This window comes from Pristis pectinata, chromosome 26, assembly GCF_009764475.1.
Source record: "Pristis pectinata isolate sPriPec2 chromosome 26, sPriPec2.1.pri, whole genome shotgun sequence".
Lineage (NCBI taxonomy): Eukaryota > Metazoa > Chordata > Chondrichthyes > Rhinopristiformes > Pristidae > Pristis > Pristis pectinata.
The window spans coordinates 28259251-28273763 of NC_067430.1; the positions used below are offsets into that span (position 1 = coordinate 28259251).

At 46.0% G+C, this 14513-nt stretch overlaps 1 protein-coding gene across 1 annotated transcript; it reads right to left on the reverse strand.

Annotated features, from left to right (window-relative positions):
• Nucleotides 1–1539: 1539 nt before the first annotated feature.
• Nucleotides 1540–9359, reverse strand: perm1 (PPARGC1 and ESRR induced regulator, muscle 1). The gene is made up of 3 exons (XM_052038971.1): nt 9250–9359; nt 4738–4851; nt 1540–1674 (listed from the first exon to the last, which is right to left on the reverse strand). The coding sequence occupies exons 1-3, from the start codon at nt 9272–9274 to the stop codon at nt 1559–1561; spliced, it is 255 nt and encodes an 84-aa protein (XP_051894931.1). The 5' UTR covers nt 9275–9359; the 3' UTR covers nt 1540–1558.
• Between the last annotated feature and the right edge of the window lie 5154 nt (nt 9360–14513).

Genomic DNA, 14513 nt, shown 5'->3' on the forward strand with positions numbered 1-14513 from the left:
GACATGGATAGGAAAGGTTTAGAGGGATATGGACCAAATGCAGGCAAAGGGGACTAGTTTAGATGGGAATCTTGGTCAGCATGGACCATTTGGGCAGAAAGGCCTGTTTCTGTGCTGTATAGCTCCATGACTCTATAATTCTATATGTGACTTCAGTCCCGAGGAAACATTGGATAACTCCCCTCTGAAGTGCTCCAGCAAGCCTTTATCTCCAGGGGGAATGGTTCAGATATCCTGACCTTGCCAGCACTGCCCACATCCGGGAAGGAATGTAAAGAAATATTTAAACACCCTGATGCTGAAGTCACCTCATCAGTTTTGCAAACTTTCTTTCTGCCTCAGGCAAAACATACTTGGCAAACTCCACGTTGATTCATTATTTCTTTCCTCTCTGCTAATTGCAGAAAATGTCTCACAGCAAATTATGATAATTCATGTTTATTGCCAAGCCTGTCAGGGACTCATTTACAGCACTGGAAATCTTCCATGTTAGACTGAACCAGTGCACGGGCTATTGACTTCCATTTTGACGTTAGGCAGGACATGTTGTCACCAGATTCCCAAAACACACACTCTGTTGTGGAAAGAAATTACTTGCTGGGCAGAGGAAAAGATTTAAAGATGTGCTCAACGCCTCCTTAATAAAATGCAATGTTCCCACTCCTGGGAATCTCTGGTCCATCACCAGAGCGGAGAAGGAGCATTCAGGATCGTATTGAGCACCTCGAGGCCATGAATCAGAAACACGCAGAGGAAGCAGAAGGAGCGCGCCAACTCAAAAACTAATCCCCACCCCACCCCACTGGCCCATCAGCCGCGTCCTGTCCCATCTGAGGAAGAATCTGTGGTTCCCACATTGGCCTGATCAGGGTTTTGACCCAAAGTGGAGACAATTCCTTTCTCTCCCACAGATGCAGCTCGCCTCACTGAGTTCCTCCAACAGATTGTTTGTTGTTGCTCATTGGCTTCATTGAACTGCCTGAGAACTCACAGAATGGGAGGTAAGTCATCGTCAAAGGAGAAAGTATTTCCTAAGAAGGAGAGAAACGGCATTGTCACTTGGATTCCGTCCCACTTTTTCCACATGGGATTGTTAGCCCAAAGATGCTCTGTGAGTCAGACCCGGATCTTGTCAAGTACCAAGACTTGACTTGGCTTTGTGAAACGAGAGACAGCAATAAAACAGAAAATCCTGGGAACCTTCAACAGGTCAGGCAGCACCTGTGCAGAGAGAAGCAGAGTTAATGTTCGGGTCTTTGACCGACCTGCTAAGTGTTTCCAGCATTTTGTGCTTTTGTTTAAGATATCCGGCATCTATTATTAATTTCCAAAAGATAGCAATTATGTTGACACAAGAGGCTGCAGATGCTGAAATCTAGAACGGCATACAAGATGTGTGTTGCTGGTAATATGTTCACCTAGTGGATATCATGGAATTAACACAGTGAACAGCATAAAGTGGTCTAATAACACAAAGTCAAAACTGTGGTCAAACACATCCTGTTGTTTAAAATGGTTTAATCATTTGACAGAGAAAACTGCAACCGGAAGTATCCATTCATCTCAACGATCTCTTAATCGTATCCTGGAGAACCAAGGATTTGGAGTCTTCACTTTGTACATGCCTCCTGAAGTATCTTACAGCAGAGATGGCACTGAGGTTCACCAGGAAGGCTGCAAAAACACAAACACACAAGTTGCAAATGAAATATTGTTTGTCATTTATGTGTCTCCACTCCCGCCGACTCCCTTTTCCTGGGTGGTGAGACATGGTGTTGTGCTGAGGGACAGGTCCGTGGGCTACCTGTCCTAAAGCCACACAGCACTGAAGCAGGGCCTTCAGCCCACTGAATTCATGCTGACCATTATTCTAATACCTGCTCCCCACAGATTCTCCCACCAACCCACACTGGAGGTAATTTACAGTGCCCAAATAACCTGCCAACCTGCACATTTTTGGGACGTGGGAGGAAACTGGAGCACCCGGGGGAAACCCACATGTTGCAGGGAGAACGTGCAAACTCCACACAATCAGCACCCGAGGTCAGGATTGAACCCGGGTCCCTGGAGCTGTGAGGCACTGTCTCCATTCACCATCTTATCTCACTCCGGTGTTGCATACTTTTCCAGTATGAGTCCCAGCTGAGACTGATCTGAAGCAACTGCCCAGGGGGGTGGTATCTCTCCACGTTGCAAACTGTAAGCTACACTTGACATCTATCAGCTAAAACATACTAACATCATGGGCTAGAAATTCTTCAATATACAAAAGCATTCAGGAACCTCTGCCAACGTTGCTTTGGACCTCAGCAGAGCAACACTAATGCAATGTGCACGGCCATTAAAAACTTGCATCTTGTATCCCGCAGCAACAGTTGCACAGGATCCGGGGATTAGATGCAAAGTTGCAGACAAAAGGGGAATATCAGGGCATAAAAAAATAGAAGGAAGTGTAGGCTTCCTGCTCCATCATTCAAGAAGGCGTGGGGCAGGCACGGTAGTGTAGTGGTTAGTGTAACGCTATTACAGCACCAGCGACCCGGGTTCAATTCCGGCTGCTGTCTGCAAGGATTTTGCACGTTCTCCACATGTCTGCGTGGGTTTCCTCCGGGTGCTCCGGTTTCCTCCCACATTCCAAAGACATACAGGTTAGGAAGTTGTGGGCGTGCTATGTTGGTGCCGGAAGCGTGGCGACACTTGCGGGCTGCCCCCAGAACACTCGACGCAAAAGGTGCATTTCACTGTGTGTTTCGATGTCCATGTGACTAATAAAGATACCAAAGATCAAATATCAAGTCTAATCTTTTACTTCGGTGTCACTTTCTTCCACTGACCCCATAGTTCTTGATTCCCTTTACGATCGAAAAACATATCAATCTGTTTTGAATGTACTCAGTGACTGAACCTCCTTAGCCCTCTTGCATAGTGAGGTCCAAAGGACTGTTGCTTCACCAAGTGGGAACACTTTGAGTAGGTTTGACCTCGCGTGGTGGGTGCCTAATGGAGGACCCCCCGGCTTTTATCAATTAGCAGGAGCGGTTGGTGAAGGGGGAGAGGGTATGAGGGCAGAAAACAGGAGGAGGGCTTCCCTTGAAGTTCAACCATGGGATCATGTTGGAGGAATGAAGTCTGTGCGATGAGTTTCCCTGGCGGTGGAGAGGTGGGGACAGGCCTTTTAACTAATCCAGGAAAGGCACTTAGTTCTCCAGATCCTACAGTCAAGAGTGATACAATTGTTCAGGAGCCCATGAAACAAACTTCGCATACACTGAGTTGCTAATTACATTTAGGGACAATAGTTCAAAAAATATTGTGCAACACAATAGAATTTCCAAGCTATTGAGTTTCACATGCATTCCCTGTACACATCACTTCCTGTAGGTATAATACTTAACTACTGCGGATCTATCCCTGTTATAATTTTCTGTCTTCTATTGACGGTGAACTACAGTTTTATTACACTAGGCAGTAACTTAATCCCTCAGGCTCAGTGGTGATGTCACTTTGACCTTTATTTGGAATGACAGGTGATTTGCTGAATCAACACGTGATCTCCCCAGCATAACTCCCAAATGCATCAGCTACTGGTGCTGCACTTAACGTCACTCTGTTCCCACCGCTGCCTTCCTCTCTTGTAACCGTTCCCCACCCCCTAACCTCCCATTATTACCACAACCACACCTGCTCTATCCGTCCAATGCTGGTACTGCCTGCCGTTCCCATCTACCTCGTCAATTAAACCTCGAAAGAACAGACCAAGTCAATACAATTACACCTTCTCAGGGTTGGTTGGTCTCGAGGCCATCCTGTTAGTAAAGGGTTATTGAGATAAGACAATTTGCTTCTGTGTGGCCTGTTGCAAGATGGAACATAGAACAGGACAGCACAGGAACAGGCCCTTCGGCCCGCAATGTTGAGCAGAACTAATAAACTCATTATTAAATGCCTAACTACACTAATCCCTTCTTCCTACACAATGTCCATATCCCTCCATTCTCTGTACATTCAAGTTCCTATCTAAGAGCCTCTTAAATGCCTCTTATTGTATCTGCCTCCACCACCACCCCTGGCATCACATTCCAGGCACCCACCACTGTCTGTGTAAAAAAACTTGCCCCACACATCTCCTTCGAACTAAACCCCTCTCACCTTAAATACATGCCCTCTAGTATTAGACATTTCGACCCCCGGAAAGAGATACAAGCTGTCTACCCTATCTATGCCTCTCATAATCTTATAAACTTCTATCAGGTCTCCCCTCGGCCTCTGCCACTCCAGAGAAAACAACTCAAGTTTGTCCGACCTCTCCATATAGCACATGCCCTCTAATCCGGGCAGCATCCTGGTGAACCTCTTCTGCACCCTCTCCAAAGCCTCCACATCCTTCCTATAACGGGGTGACCAGAAATGAGTACAATACCCCAGATGCGGCCTAACCAGAGTTCTATAAAACTGCAACGTAACTTCCTGACTCTTGAACTCAGTTCCTCTGCCAATAAAGGCCCATGCCGAATGCCTTCTTTACCAACCTATCAACCTGTGCAGCCACTTTCAGGGAGCAATGGACTTGGACTCCAAGATTCCTCTGTACCACAACACTGTTGTAGGTCCTGCTATTAACTGTGTATTGACACTTTACATTTGAGGATATTCTGGTGAAAATAAACTGCACTTCTCCTTTATTATGATTTGTATTGGGGATGTTCAAACATTAACCCACACCAAGGTAACACTCACCAGCTTTCCACATGTCAGACTGTGAGGCTGCAGATTTCATTGCCCAGGATGCACAGGCAAAGCAGAATAAACACAAATTATTCGGAGTGCAGGACCGACACAGACCTCTTCTTGCTAGATGTGAAGAAAGGGATAACCAAGCTTACAATTCTTTCTCATGATGTGGCCCCAGGATGGAATGGTTGGACAAGGCAAATGCTCAGGTATAGAGACATGGAGAGATCTAGTGAGTCTGATCAAACACTTCGTTAGAGAGGTAGAGAATAGTTGCAGTGTGCACCATCTCAAGTCACGTCAAGTCGAGTTTATTGTCACGTGCACAAGTACGGTGAGGTACAGGTGCAATGAAAAGCTTGCTTGCAGCAGCATCACAGGCATGTCTACAAAGTGCACTGGGGTTACTTGCTCTGGCTACTCTGACAGCCCCTCACAAACTTACAGGGGCAATAGGTAGACGGAAACCCCACTCCCTCCAGGTTCCTTTCCAAGTCACGCACCATCCCGGTTTAGAAAGATATTGCGGTTCCTTCGTCATCCTGGAACCTCTCTGCCCAACAACACAACAGCAGCATCCTCTCCAGAGGGGCTGAGACAGTTCAAGAAGGTGACCCACCACCACCTTCTCAGGGACAGATAGGGGATGGACACCGAGTGCTGGCCCTGCTAGCAATGTCCAGATCCTGGAAAATAAGAGATGGGGAGGGAGCTGGAGAGGTTTGGGAAGGAATTCTGGAGATGAGGGCACAGACAGCTGAAGGCACAGATAATGTCTCAATGCTGATTTATTTGATTCTGACATTGCAGTTTCTTCTGATTCCATTGGACCTTTGATCTGAGATTGTTTAACGTGTGCTTAGTTGGGTCTGCCTGGGGATTGAAACGGCCAGTGGAGTTTGGTTTGCTCATACAATCTCACTGCCTAATGGCCTGGCCTCATCTAATAGGGCAGGCACGGTAGTGTAACGGTTAGCGTAACGTTATTACAGCGCCCGCGACCCGGGTTCAATTCCCACCGCTGTCTATAAGGAGTTTGTATGTTCTCCCTGTGTCTGCGTGGGTTTCCTCCGGGTGCTCTGGTTTCCTCCCACATTCCAAAGACGTACGGGTTAGGAAGTTGTGGGCATACTATGTTGGCGCCAGAAGCGTGGCGACACTTGCGGGCTGCCCCCCAGAACACCCTACGCAAAAGATGCATTTCACTCTGTGTTTTGATGTACATGTGACTAATAAAGATATCTTATCTTATCTTATCTTATCTTATCTTATATCTTATCTCTCTGGTCCACAGTCCCGTCAAGAGACCATCAGACCATCCTCACTGGATGGCTCAGCTTGGCTTCATGCGCAGTGCACTGAGCAGAGATCTGAGGTGGATGAATCTTGTGGGTCTTCCAATCAGAACCATTACGGCTGTTCATTTAAACTCTAACCTTCCTTTGGCTGCTGTCCAACCTGGAGAGCATCACACACATCACTAGGCTTGCCCGCTGAACCCCACGTAGGTTCCAGAGGGCACATGTTTAAAGTGAAAGGAGAAAGATTTAAAAGGGACCTGAGAGGCAACTTATTCACACGGAGGGCGGTCTGCTTATAGAACGAGCTGCCAGAGGAAGTGGTTGAGGCAGGTACAATTACAACATTGAAAGACATTTGGGTGAGTACATGGATAGGAGAGGTTTAGAGGGATGTGGGCCAAATGCAGGCAAATGGGACAAGCTCAAGTCAACAACGAGGTTGGTATGGATGAGTTGGGTCAGAGGGCCTGTTTCCATCCTGTATGATTCAATAACTCCAGGACTCTAACATCACCCAAAATGGACAGTTGGAAGAAGACCATCAAGTCAATGGTATTTTTAAGATATTGTGCAGAGTCAAAAAGGATAAATAAGGTCTAAAATTCTAAATGTTATTAAGACACATTACCTCAGGAGTTGTAAAGGAAAAGAAACTTGCTTCCCCTCCATGGACTCTGTCTATACCTCTCACTGCCTTGGTGAAGCAGCCAGCATAATCAAAGGCCCCACCCACCCAGATCATTCTCTCTTCTCCCTGCTCCCACCAGGCAGAAGATACAGGAGCCTGAGGGCACGTACCACCAGGATCAAGGACAGCTTCTATCCCACTGTGATAAGACTGTTGAATGGTTCCCTTACACAATGAGGTGGACTCTTGACCTCATAATCCACCTTGTTGTGACCTTGCATCTTATTGTCTACCTGCAATGCACTTCCCTGTAGCTGTGACACCTTACTGTGTATTCTGTTATTGCTTTTACCCTGTACTACCTCAATGTACTCACTTCTACCTCAATGCACTGTGTAATGAATTGACCTGTACGAACGGTATGCATGACAAGTTTTTCACTGTACCTCGGTAATAAACCAATAATAAACCAATACCAATACCAGTAGAATATATAACACAGAACAGATATTTTCTTTAATAGTAAGAGATTATTTTGCTCTACCACACTGCAGGTACTGGGACTAATTGACTAGGCCGGTGAGACAGTTGTTTCCCTGATCACCTGAAGGCTAGATTTAGCAACAGGGATTAGCAAAGAGTCATGTATATAGCTGGAAAGGTAAAATGGAATGAGTCAAAGCCACAATATTTCTGCATGATTTTCAATAGATTTGCTGAATCGGTCTCTTTCTTTGTTACACTGGATCACCTCCAATTAGATGCATTCCTGGAAGGAACTCAGTGGGTCAGGCAGCATCTATGGAGGGAAATGGACAGTTGACATTTTGGGTCGAGACCTTTTATCAGGATTGGAAAGAAAGAGGGGAGATGGCTGATATACAAAGGTGAAGGGAAGGGGTTGAGCAAGAGCTGGTAGGTGATAGGTGGATCCAGGTGAGGAGGGGTGATTGACAGATGGAGGGAGGGAAGAGAGTGGGAATGATGTCAGAAGCTGAGAGGTGATAGGTGGAAGTGACAAAGGGTTGAAGAAGATGGAATCTGATAGGAGAGGACTGTCGACTGTCCACTTCCCTCTACAGATGCTGCCTGACCTGCTGAGTTCCTCCAGTGGTTTGTGTGTTGCTCCAGATTTCCAGCATCTGAGGTCTCTTGTATCTTCATTTCTGGAAGGGCTTGTTCAAAGGAGATGTGCGGGGCAAGTTTTTCACACAGAGAGTGGTGGGTGCCTGGAATGTGCTGCCAGGGGAGGTGGTGGAGGCAGATACCATAGAAGCGTTTAAGAGGCACATGGATGTGCATAGAATGGAGGGGTATGGACATTGTGTAGGCAGAAAGGATTAGTTTAATTAGGCGTTTCATGTTGCCAGGACTAGAGGGCCTGAGTTATAGGGAGAGGTTGGCCAGGCTGGGTCTTTAATCCTTGAAATGTAGGAGAATGAGGGGCGACCTTATAGAAGTGTTTAAAATTATGAGAGGCATCGATAAGGTGGACGGTAACAGTCTTTTCCCCAGGGTAGGGGAGTCCAAAACTAGGGGGTATAGGTTTAGGGTGAGAGGGGAAAGATTTATAAGGGAACAGAGGGGCAACACTTTCACACAGAGGGTGGTGAGTATATGGAACGAGCTGCCAGAGGAAGTGGGTGAGGCAGGTACAACGGGATCATTTAAGAAGCACTTGGATAGGTACATGGAGGGGAGGGGCTAGGAGGGATATAGGCTAAATGTGGGAAATTGGGACTAGCTGGGTGGGCACCATGGTCGGCATGGACTGGTTGGGCCGAAGGGCCTGTATCCGTGCTGTACTGTTCTATGACTCTATGACTCTAATTACTGGTTTAATTAGTTTGGCACAACATTGTGGTCCGAAGGGCCTGTTCCTGAGCTGTACTGTTCTATATTCTACTCTTCATAACCACGACAAGGGTGTCATAGGCAAGGCCAGCATTTATTGTCTTCCCTCATCATCCTTGAACTTGGTAGATTGTTGGGCCACCTCAGAAGGCACATATCGACCAGACCCGTGAAGGGAAGGGTGTCAGAATGCCTTCCCTGAAGGACAATAGTGAAACAAATGGGTTGTTACAACAACCCAAGGTCACCATTGCTCTAGGTAGATCTTTATTCCAAATTCTGGATTTATATGTTAACTAAATTGGACTTCTCCGGCTGGCATTAGGAACAAGGCCTGGGGCAGATCAGCCATGGTGATAATCAATGGCGGGGCAGGTTTGAGTCCTAGTTGCCTACTCCTGCTCCTATTTTCTTGAACGATGTTCTTATGGTGGGATTTCAGCTCATATCCAGAGTTTCAGTCGAGGCCTTAGGGTTAAGCTTGCTACTAAATGGAAGCAAAGGACTGAGAGAAAATGAACATTGATCCATGCAACAGTTTCATTGGAAACTCTTCTACTTTTATAACACACCACAAAACCCAACCTTCAATACTCTATATTGGCAATAAATATATCATTGTCTTCAAACTTAGCCTCCTGCTGAATAAGCATACTTGTTTACATAACCAGTCAACTTAATCCCTTATCGATGATCTCCCCAGCAGCATGGATCAATGATTATTGCACAAGGTACCTCTCCGCACAAGGCTTTCCATCATTGTTTGGCTTCTGTCAACTGGTGAGTACCTCACCAACGCCCCATCCAACAGCCCAGGGTCAGAGTAAGTGTCGACCTTTGCTCTTTCAGATCTGTTTGACGTCCTGACAGGCACTAATGCTGATTTCTCTTGCTTTGTGACCTGTAAGTATTGCCATACAAAAGTCTTAATAGCTGTCAATAAATTAATTTCCTTGCGCCGGCAGCTGTCTTGATCAGTATACTTGGAAGGCAGGTGCAAGAAGAGAGGGGTTTGATTCCTTTTGTCTCCATTGTCCGTGTAAAAATACTCATACATTTCTGGGACAGTGATGGTATAATCTGTCTTGCATTCTCCTTCTGCAGATAAATTTGCAGGCATTGATCCTGTAACCATTGATGGCTCCCCGGTTGTTAAAAACTGGCTGTCATTTGATACAGTGACAAAGGTCTGTGCAATTGGATCCTCCCAAAGCATGCTTTGACAATGACCTTCAGCGCCACCAGCAGTGTGCTGGCTGTCCTTACTGTACTGGCTTTGTATCCGTGTATCTTCTTGCAACTCCTGGAGGGCCTCCTCGTCTTTTCCGGATTCCTGAGTGACTTGCGTGTGCTCAAATCCGGTATCTAAGAGCTCGCCCTTGGCTGTCTTTAAATGGTTTGGGTCGTAGTTGTTGTGAAGGTCATCTCTTATGTAGTTGTTCATCTCCAGCGTGGTAGTTGGTCCAACGCTGGCTTTTGCAAGGTGAGGCTGGCGTACTGGGTTATGGAACCTGGAAGTGGACACTTGGAAAGAGTGCAGGGATTCAGCTGGAGAAACCATGGGACACTGGCTCCTGGAAGAATGAACCTGCTTCCCAGAAATCAGGACTAACTGAGGACTCCCAGGTGAATTGTCATTTGACATCACTTGACTTCTAGCCATGAGAAACTGATTCACGATTTCCAGTTCCAATTCCTCTTCACTGCCGGACCAAACATCTTCGTAAGGATCCAGCTGCCACTGATTTTCTGGAGAAAAGCGATTTTCCAAAGGGGGGATTGTTCTATCTTTCAACACCGGCCCTCCCAGTTCTCTGTCTATTGTTCTCCATCCATCCGATGTGTCTCTGCCGGGGCTCTGAGGAAACTTGCGGAAGTTAAACCTTCTGCTCCGCTTGTGGCGAGAGGGCAGGATCTTGTCAGAATCATCACTGAGATCAGTATCTTCTGAGGTTACCAAGGAAGGTTGTTGGATACTTTTGCATTCCTCAGGCACATCGTCAAATAAAGGCCAGTCTTTCTCACACTGGGGGAAGCTGTATCCAAAGTTATTCATCTCTGAAACCACAAAGGGTTGGGAATTTAATAAAGGAAATACGAAGGACACAAAGAGCTAAACTTATTTGTGTGTGTACATTGGAGACACAAGAGACTGCAGATGCTGGAATCTGGAGCAACACACAATCTGCTGGAGGAACTCAGCGGGTCGAGCAGCATCTGTGGGGGGGGGAAGGAATGAGGTGGGGCCCTGTATCAGGACACAGAGCTTTGACCCGAAGTGTCGACAATTCCTCTCCCCCCACAGATGCTGCTCGACCTGCTGAGTTCCTCCAGCAGATTGTTTGCTGTGTGTTGACTTTGATGGTTGGCAGTAAAACTCATTATCCACTATCCAACTATTTGAAAATTCTGATGTTACGGCATCTGGCTTACGATGTGCTTGTTCCTACGCTCCCTTTCACACATCAGGGATCTCTTTAAACTCACGGGTGACCCAGTTTCTGCACTGCGTTCTGTTTCCAACTCTCACTTTACTGTGTTCAGTGGAAAATCTACTATTTTACGTATATACATACAGTAATACAGCATGGAAACAGGCCCTTTGGCCCAACTCGTTCATACTGAGCAAGGTGCCCAGTTAAGCTAGTCCCATTGGCCCATATCCCTCTGAACCTTTCCTATCCATGTACCTGCCCAAATACTTTTTAAATGTTGTTATTGTACCCCCCCTCAACCACTTCCTCTGGCAGCTCGTAACATCTAAAATGGGTGAATTAAAATTGGATTGTCAATCAGAGTAACATCCAATAGTCTGGAAAATCTGCAAGCTCATCGCCACCAAATTCCCGAGTGTGCTGGTTTAATGGAGTTTTTCTGTATTTGTAATCAGCATGAGGAAGTTATGATTTCTGGGACAGAAACGTGCATTCCTTTAACTTGCACTGAAGTGCAATATAAGGACATGAGAAAATAGGAGCAGGAGGAGGCCACTCGGCCCCTCGAGCCTGTACCTCCATTCAGTATGATCATGGGTGATCTGCTCCCAGGCATCATGGCATCATAGAATTATACAGCACAGAAACAGGCCCTTCAGCCCAACTCATCCATGTCAACCTGAGCTAGTTCCATTTGCTTGCATTTGGTCCATAACCTTTCCTATCCATGTACCTGTCCCCTCTTCTGCTCCAGTTCCCCAGAGCCCTCAATTCCATGATCTTTCAAAGATTTATCTACTACTCTTTAAATATCTCGATTGGCCCCAAACTCCACATTCTCTGGGATAAAAAATTCCAGAACTTAACCATCCTCTTCTAAACCTGTAACCTCTATCACCAAGGGGGACAAAGACACAGGAGCAGGGAGCTATATTGGAACTATATTGCAGTAGCTTCACTGTTACTGGGTCCAAGGGCTGACAGTACCTTCACCAGAAGGCCTACAGCGGTCAAAGAAGGTGGTTCATTACCACCTTCTCGTGGGCAATTAAGGTTGGGCAGAAAATGCTGACCTTCCCACCAATGCCCGTATCCCATAAATGGATAAAAACTCCAAGCCATGGTAGTTGGAGATCCTCTCAATCGGCCCATGTGACCATTCCCTAAATGTGGGAGCCACGTTTAATCCCCCATGCCAACCCGAGGAGTTCTACCATACCTTCTGCGGGTTTACAAGCAGTCAAACCAGAGCTTCCTAAAGGAACATCCACAAGCAAATGGGTTGAAGTGAAAAATGTTACAATGGGTGAACAACAAACTGAAGATCACATTTGCCTCATTCTTATTGCCCTTGTTTTTACCTTCTACCCACAGACATTGCAATTGATTATCATGAAAGCTTTCAGGGGCTGGCTCGAGGTTTCAATGACCTTTGAGGAGTCCCTGGGGCAGATCATCCATGATCACATTGAATGGTGGGTCAGGTTTGAGGGGCCGAGTGGCCTACTCCTGCTCCTACTTTCTTGTTCCATTGTGGAAGCTCACCTTTATTGCTCTTCATAACTTGAACGCATTGCTGACCATTGTGGCCTTTTGATGTATACACTAAGCTTCCTTCATAGATCAAGATTTTAGGTTGCCCTTGGAGGTTTGTCCAATTAGAACGCAGAACCTGTAGTTGGCTAAAGTACTCACTTATCAAAAACACTTTCTCCACAAACCAGAAACGTACTATTAGAAAAACCATCTTGGCATTCCTGTGTAAAACTTAGCAGTATGAACTGATGTAGATTCTTAATTCTGTCTGGGGATGTGAGTGCTACTGGTAAGGTCTGAATTTAATATCCCTACATATTATCCCATAAAGTGGTAGTAAACTGCTTTTAAATCTCTGGGGACAGTGGTCCCATTGTGTAGAGTTTGTATGTTCTCCCTGTGTCTGCGTGGGTTTCCTCCGGGTGCTCTGGGTTCCTCCCACATCCCAAAGACGTGCGGGTTAGTAGGTTAATAGGTGGCTGTAAATTGCCCCTAGAGTGTGAGTGAGTGGTAAAATCTGGGGGGAGTTGATTGGAAAGTGGGGAGAATAAAATAGGATTAAGGTGGGATTAGTGTAAAATGATTCGGTGAGCCAAAGGCTTGTTTTGACCTCCATGACTTTGTCAATGTGGTGTTGGATAGAGAGAGAGAGTTCTTGGAGTCAAACCGAAAATGCTGGAGATGTTCAGAAGGTCAGACCTGCTTTTGTCAGGAACATTAACCCTTTCCCTCTCCCCACAGACGCTGCCTAAACTGCTGAACATCTCCAGCAGTTTCTGTTTTGTTCCAGACCTTGAGCACCTCTAGTATTTAGCTTTGGGAAGGAGTTTCAGTATATTGTCAGTTCTCCAATTTACATGTGGGGACCCTGCTCGTAAGGTTAATGGGAACTGCCAGATAGGAGCGAAGATTCCTACACTTGAGAAACAAAGGACTGCAGATGCTGGAATCTAGATGAATCTAGGTTCCTACACTTACTCTGTCCTGGTGAGCTTTTGCCGACCCAAATGGCCTCTTGCCCAGGATTTCTCTGTCCAGAAAACATTCACAATTCTCTTTTTCACAGCACTGAAGTTTGAGAAAATTCTCAGGATTCCTAACTTCTGTCAATCTCCCAGATGTGAGACTCTGTCTCCAAGTGGTGACCAGATGCAAAGTCGGATATCAAAGCTGCTCAGAAGTGAGTCCTTCCAGATGCGGAGAGCTGCCAATGGCTTTGTGTCCGCTGGGGTTGAGGATAATCAATGAAAGAGCCAAGGCTTTCCAGTTTACATATAACACTGGAATCCATTCATACTCTTTGGGTAGTATTGCATGTGGGCTCTCTGCGCCCTCCAGTCTATAAGAGGAGGCCATTCAGCCCTTCAGTCTGGCTCCCCCGCTCAATAGGATCATGGCTGATCTGATATTCCTCAATCCTGTCCTTTCCTCCTAAACCCTGGCTTCACTTCTATTTATCTCGGTCTTCCAATAACCTAAGGACTTTGCCTCTGCAATTCACTGTGGTGACAAGTTCCAAAGACTCACAAGGAAATTCTTTCTCTTTTCAGTCTCATTAAAAAGTCCACAAATAATGCATCAGTTTGCTACCCCCCAGGGAGATACCGGAATCTAAATGTTGTACCTGAGTCAGGTTGTGAGTAAGAAGCATATTCTTATCAAAACTAACCACTGAAATAGCTCAGTTATGAGATTACCTATGGCATGATTTGCTGCCATTTCATCAGAACAGTGAGTAATTTCTGTGTTTTAAGAGAGAAAGCTACTCACCTTGGTCCTTGCTGTGCCAGTTTGCCAAGGACAGAGAGGAGTAATTCCTACTTCCCGACGTGCACGTCCCAGAGTCTGACCTTTGATGGGACACAGTATCCTGTAGCAGTAGTTCTATTGGAACATTAAAAATAGATCTTGCCGTCATCATATGGACTCTGTTTGGCTTTCCTGCATGCAGCATGACTGTCAGTGGTGTGTTATAATGTTACAGGCCACTAATAGATTTCATACGACAGACAGGAAGTTAGAAGGAGG

What these genes read in the sequence shown, in the direction of transcription:
- perm1 (XM_052038971.1), bottom strand. Translation starts at nt 9,274, where the DNA reads ATGATGGAAAGCCTTGTGCGGAGAG. An exon ending in GGAAAGCCTTGTGCGGAGAG is followed by an intron (nt 4,852 to 9,249) that starts GTACCTTGTGCA and finishes CTTCACATCTAG; the next exon opens with CAAGAAGAGGTCTGTGTCGG. An exon ending in GTCTGACATGTGGAAAGCTG is followed by an intron (nt 1,675 to 4,737) that starts GTGAGTGTTACC and finishes GTGTTTTTGCAG; the next exon opens with CCTTCCTGGTGAACCTCAGT.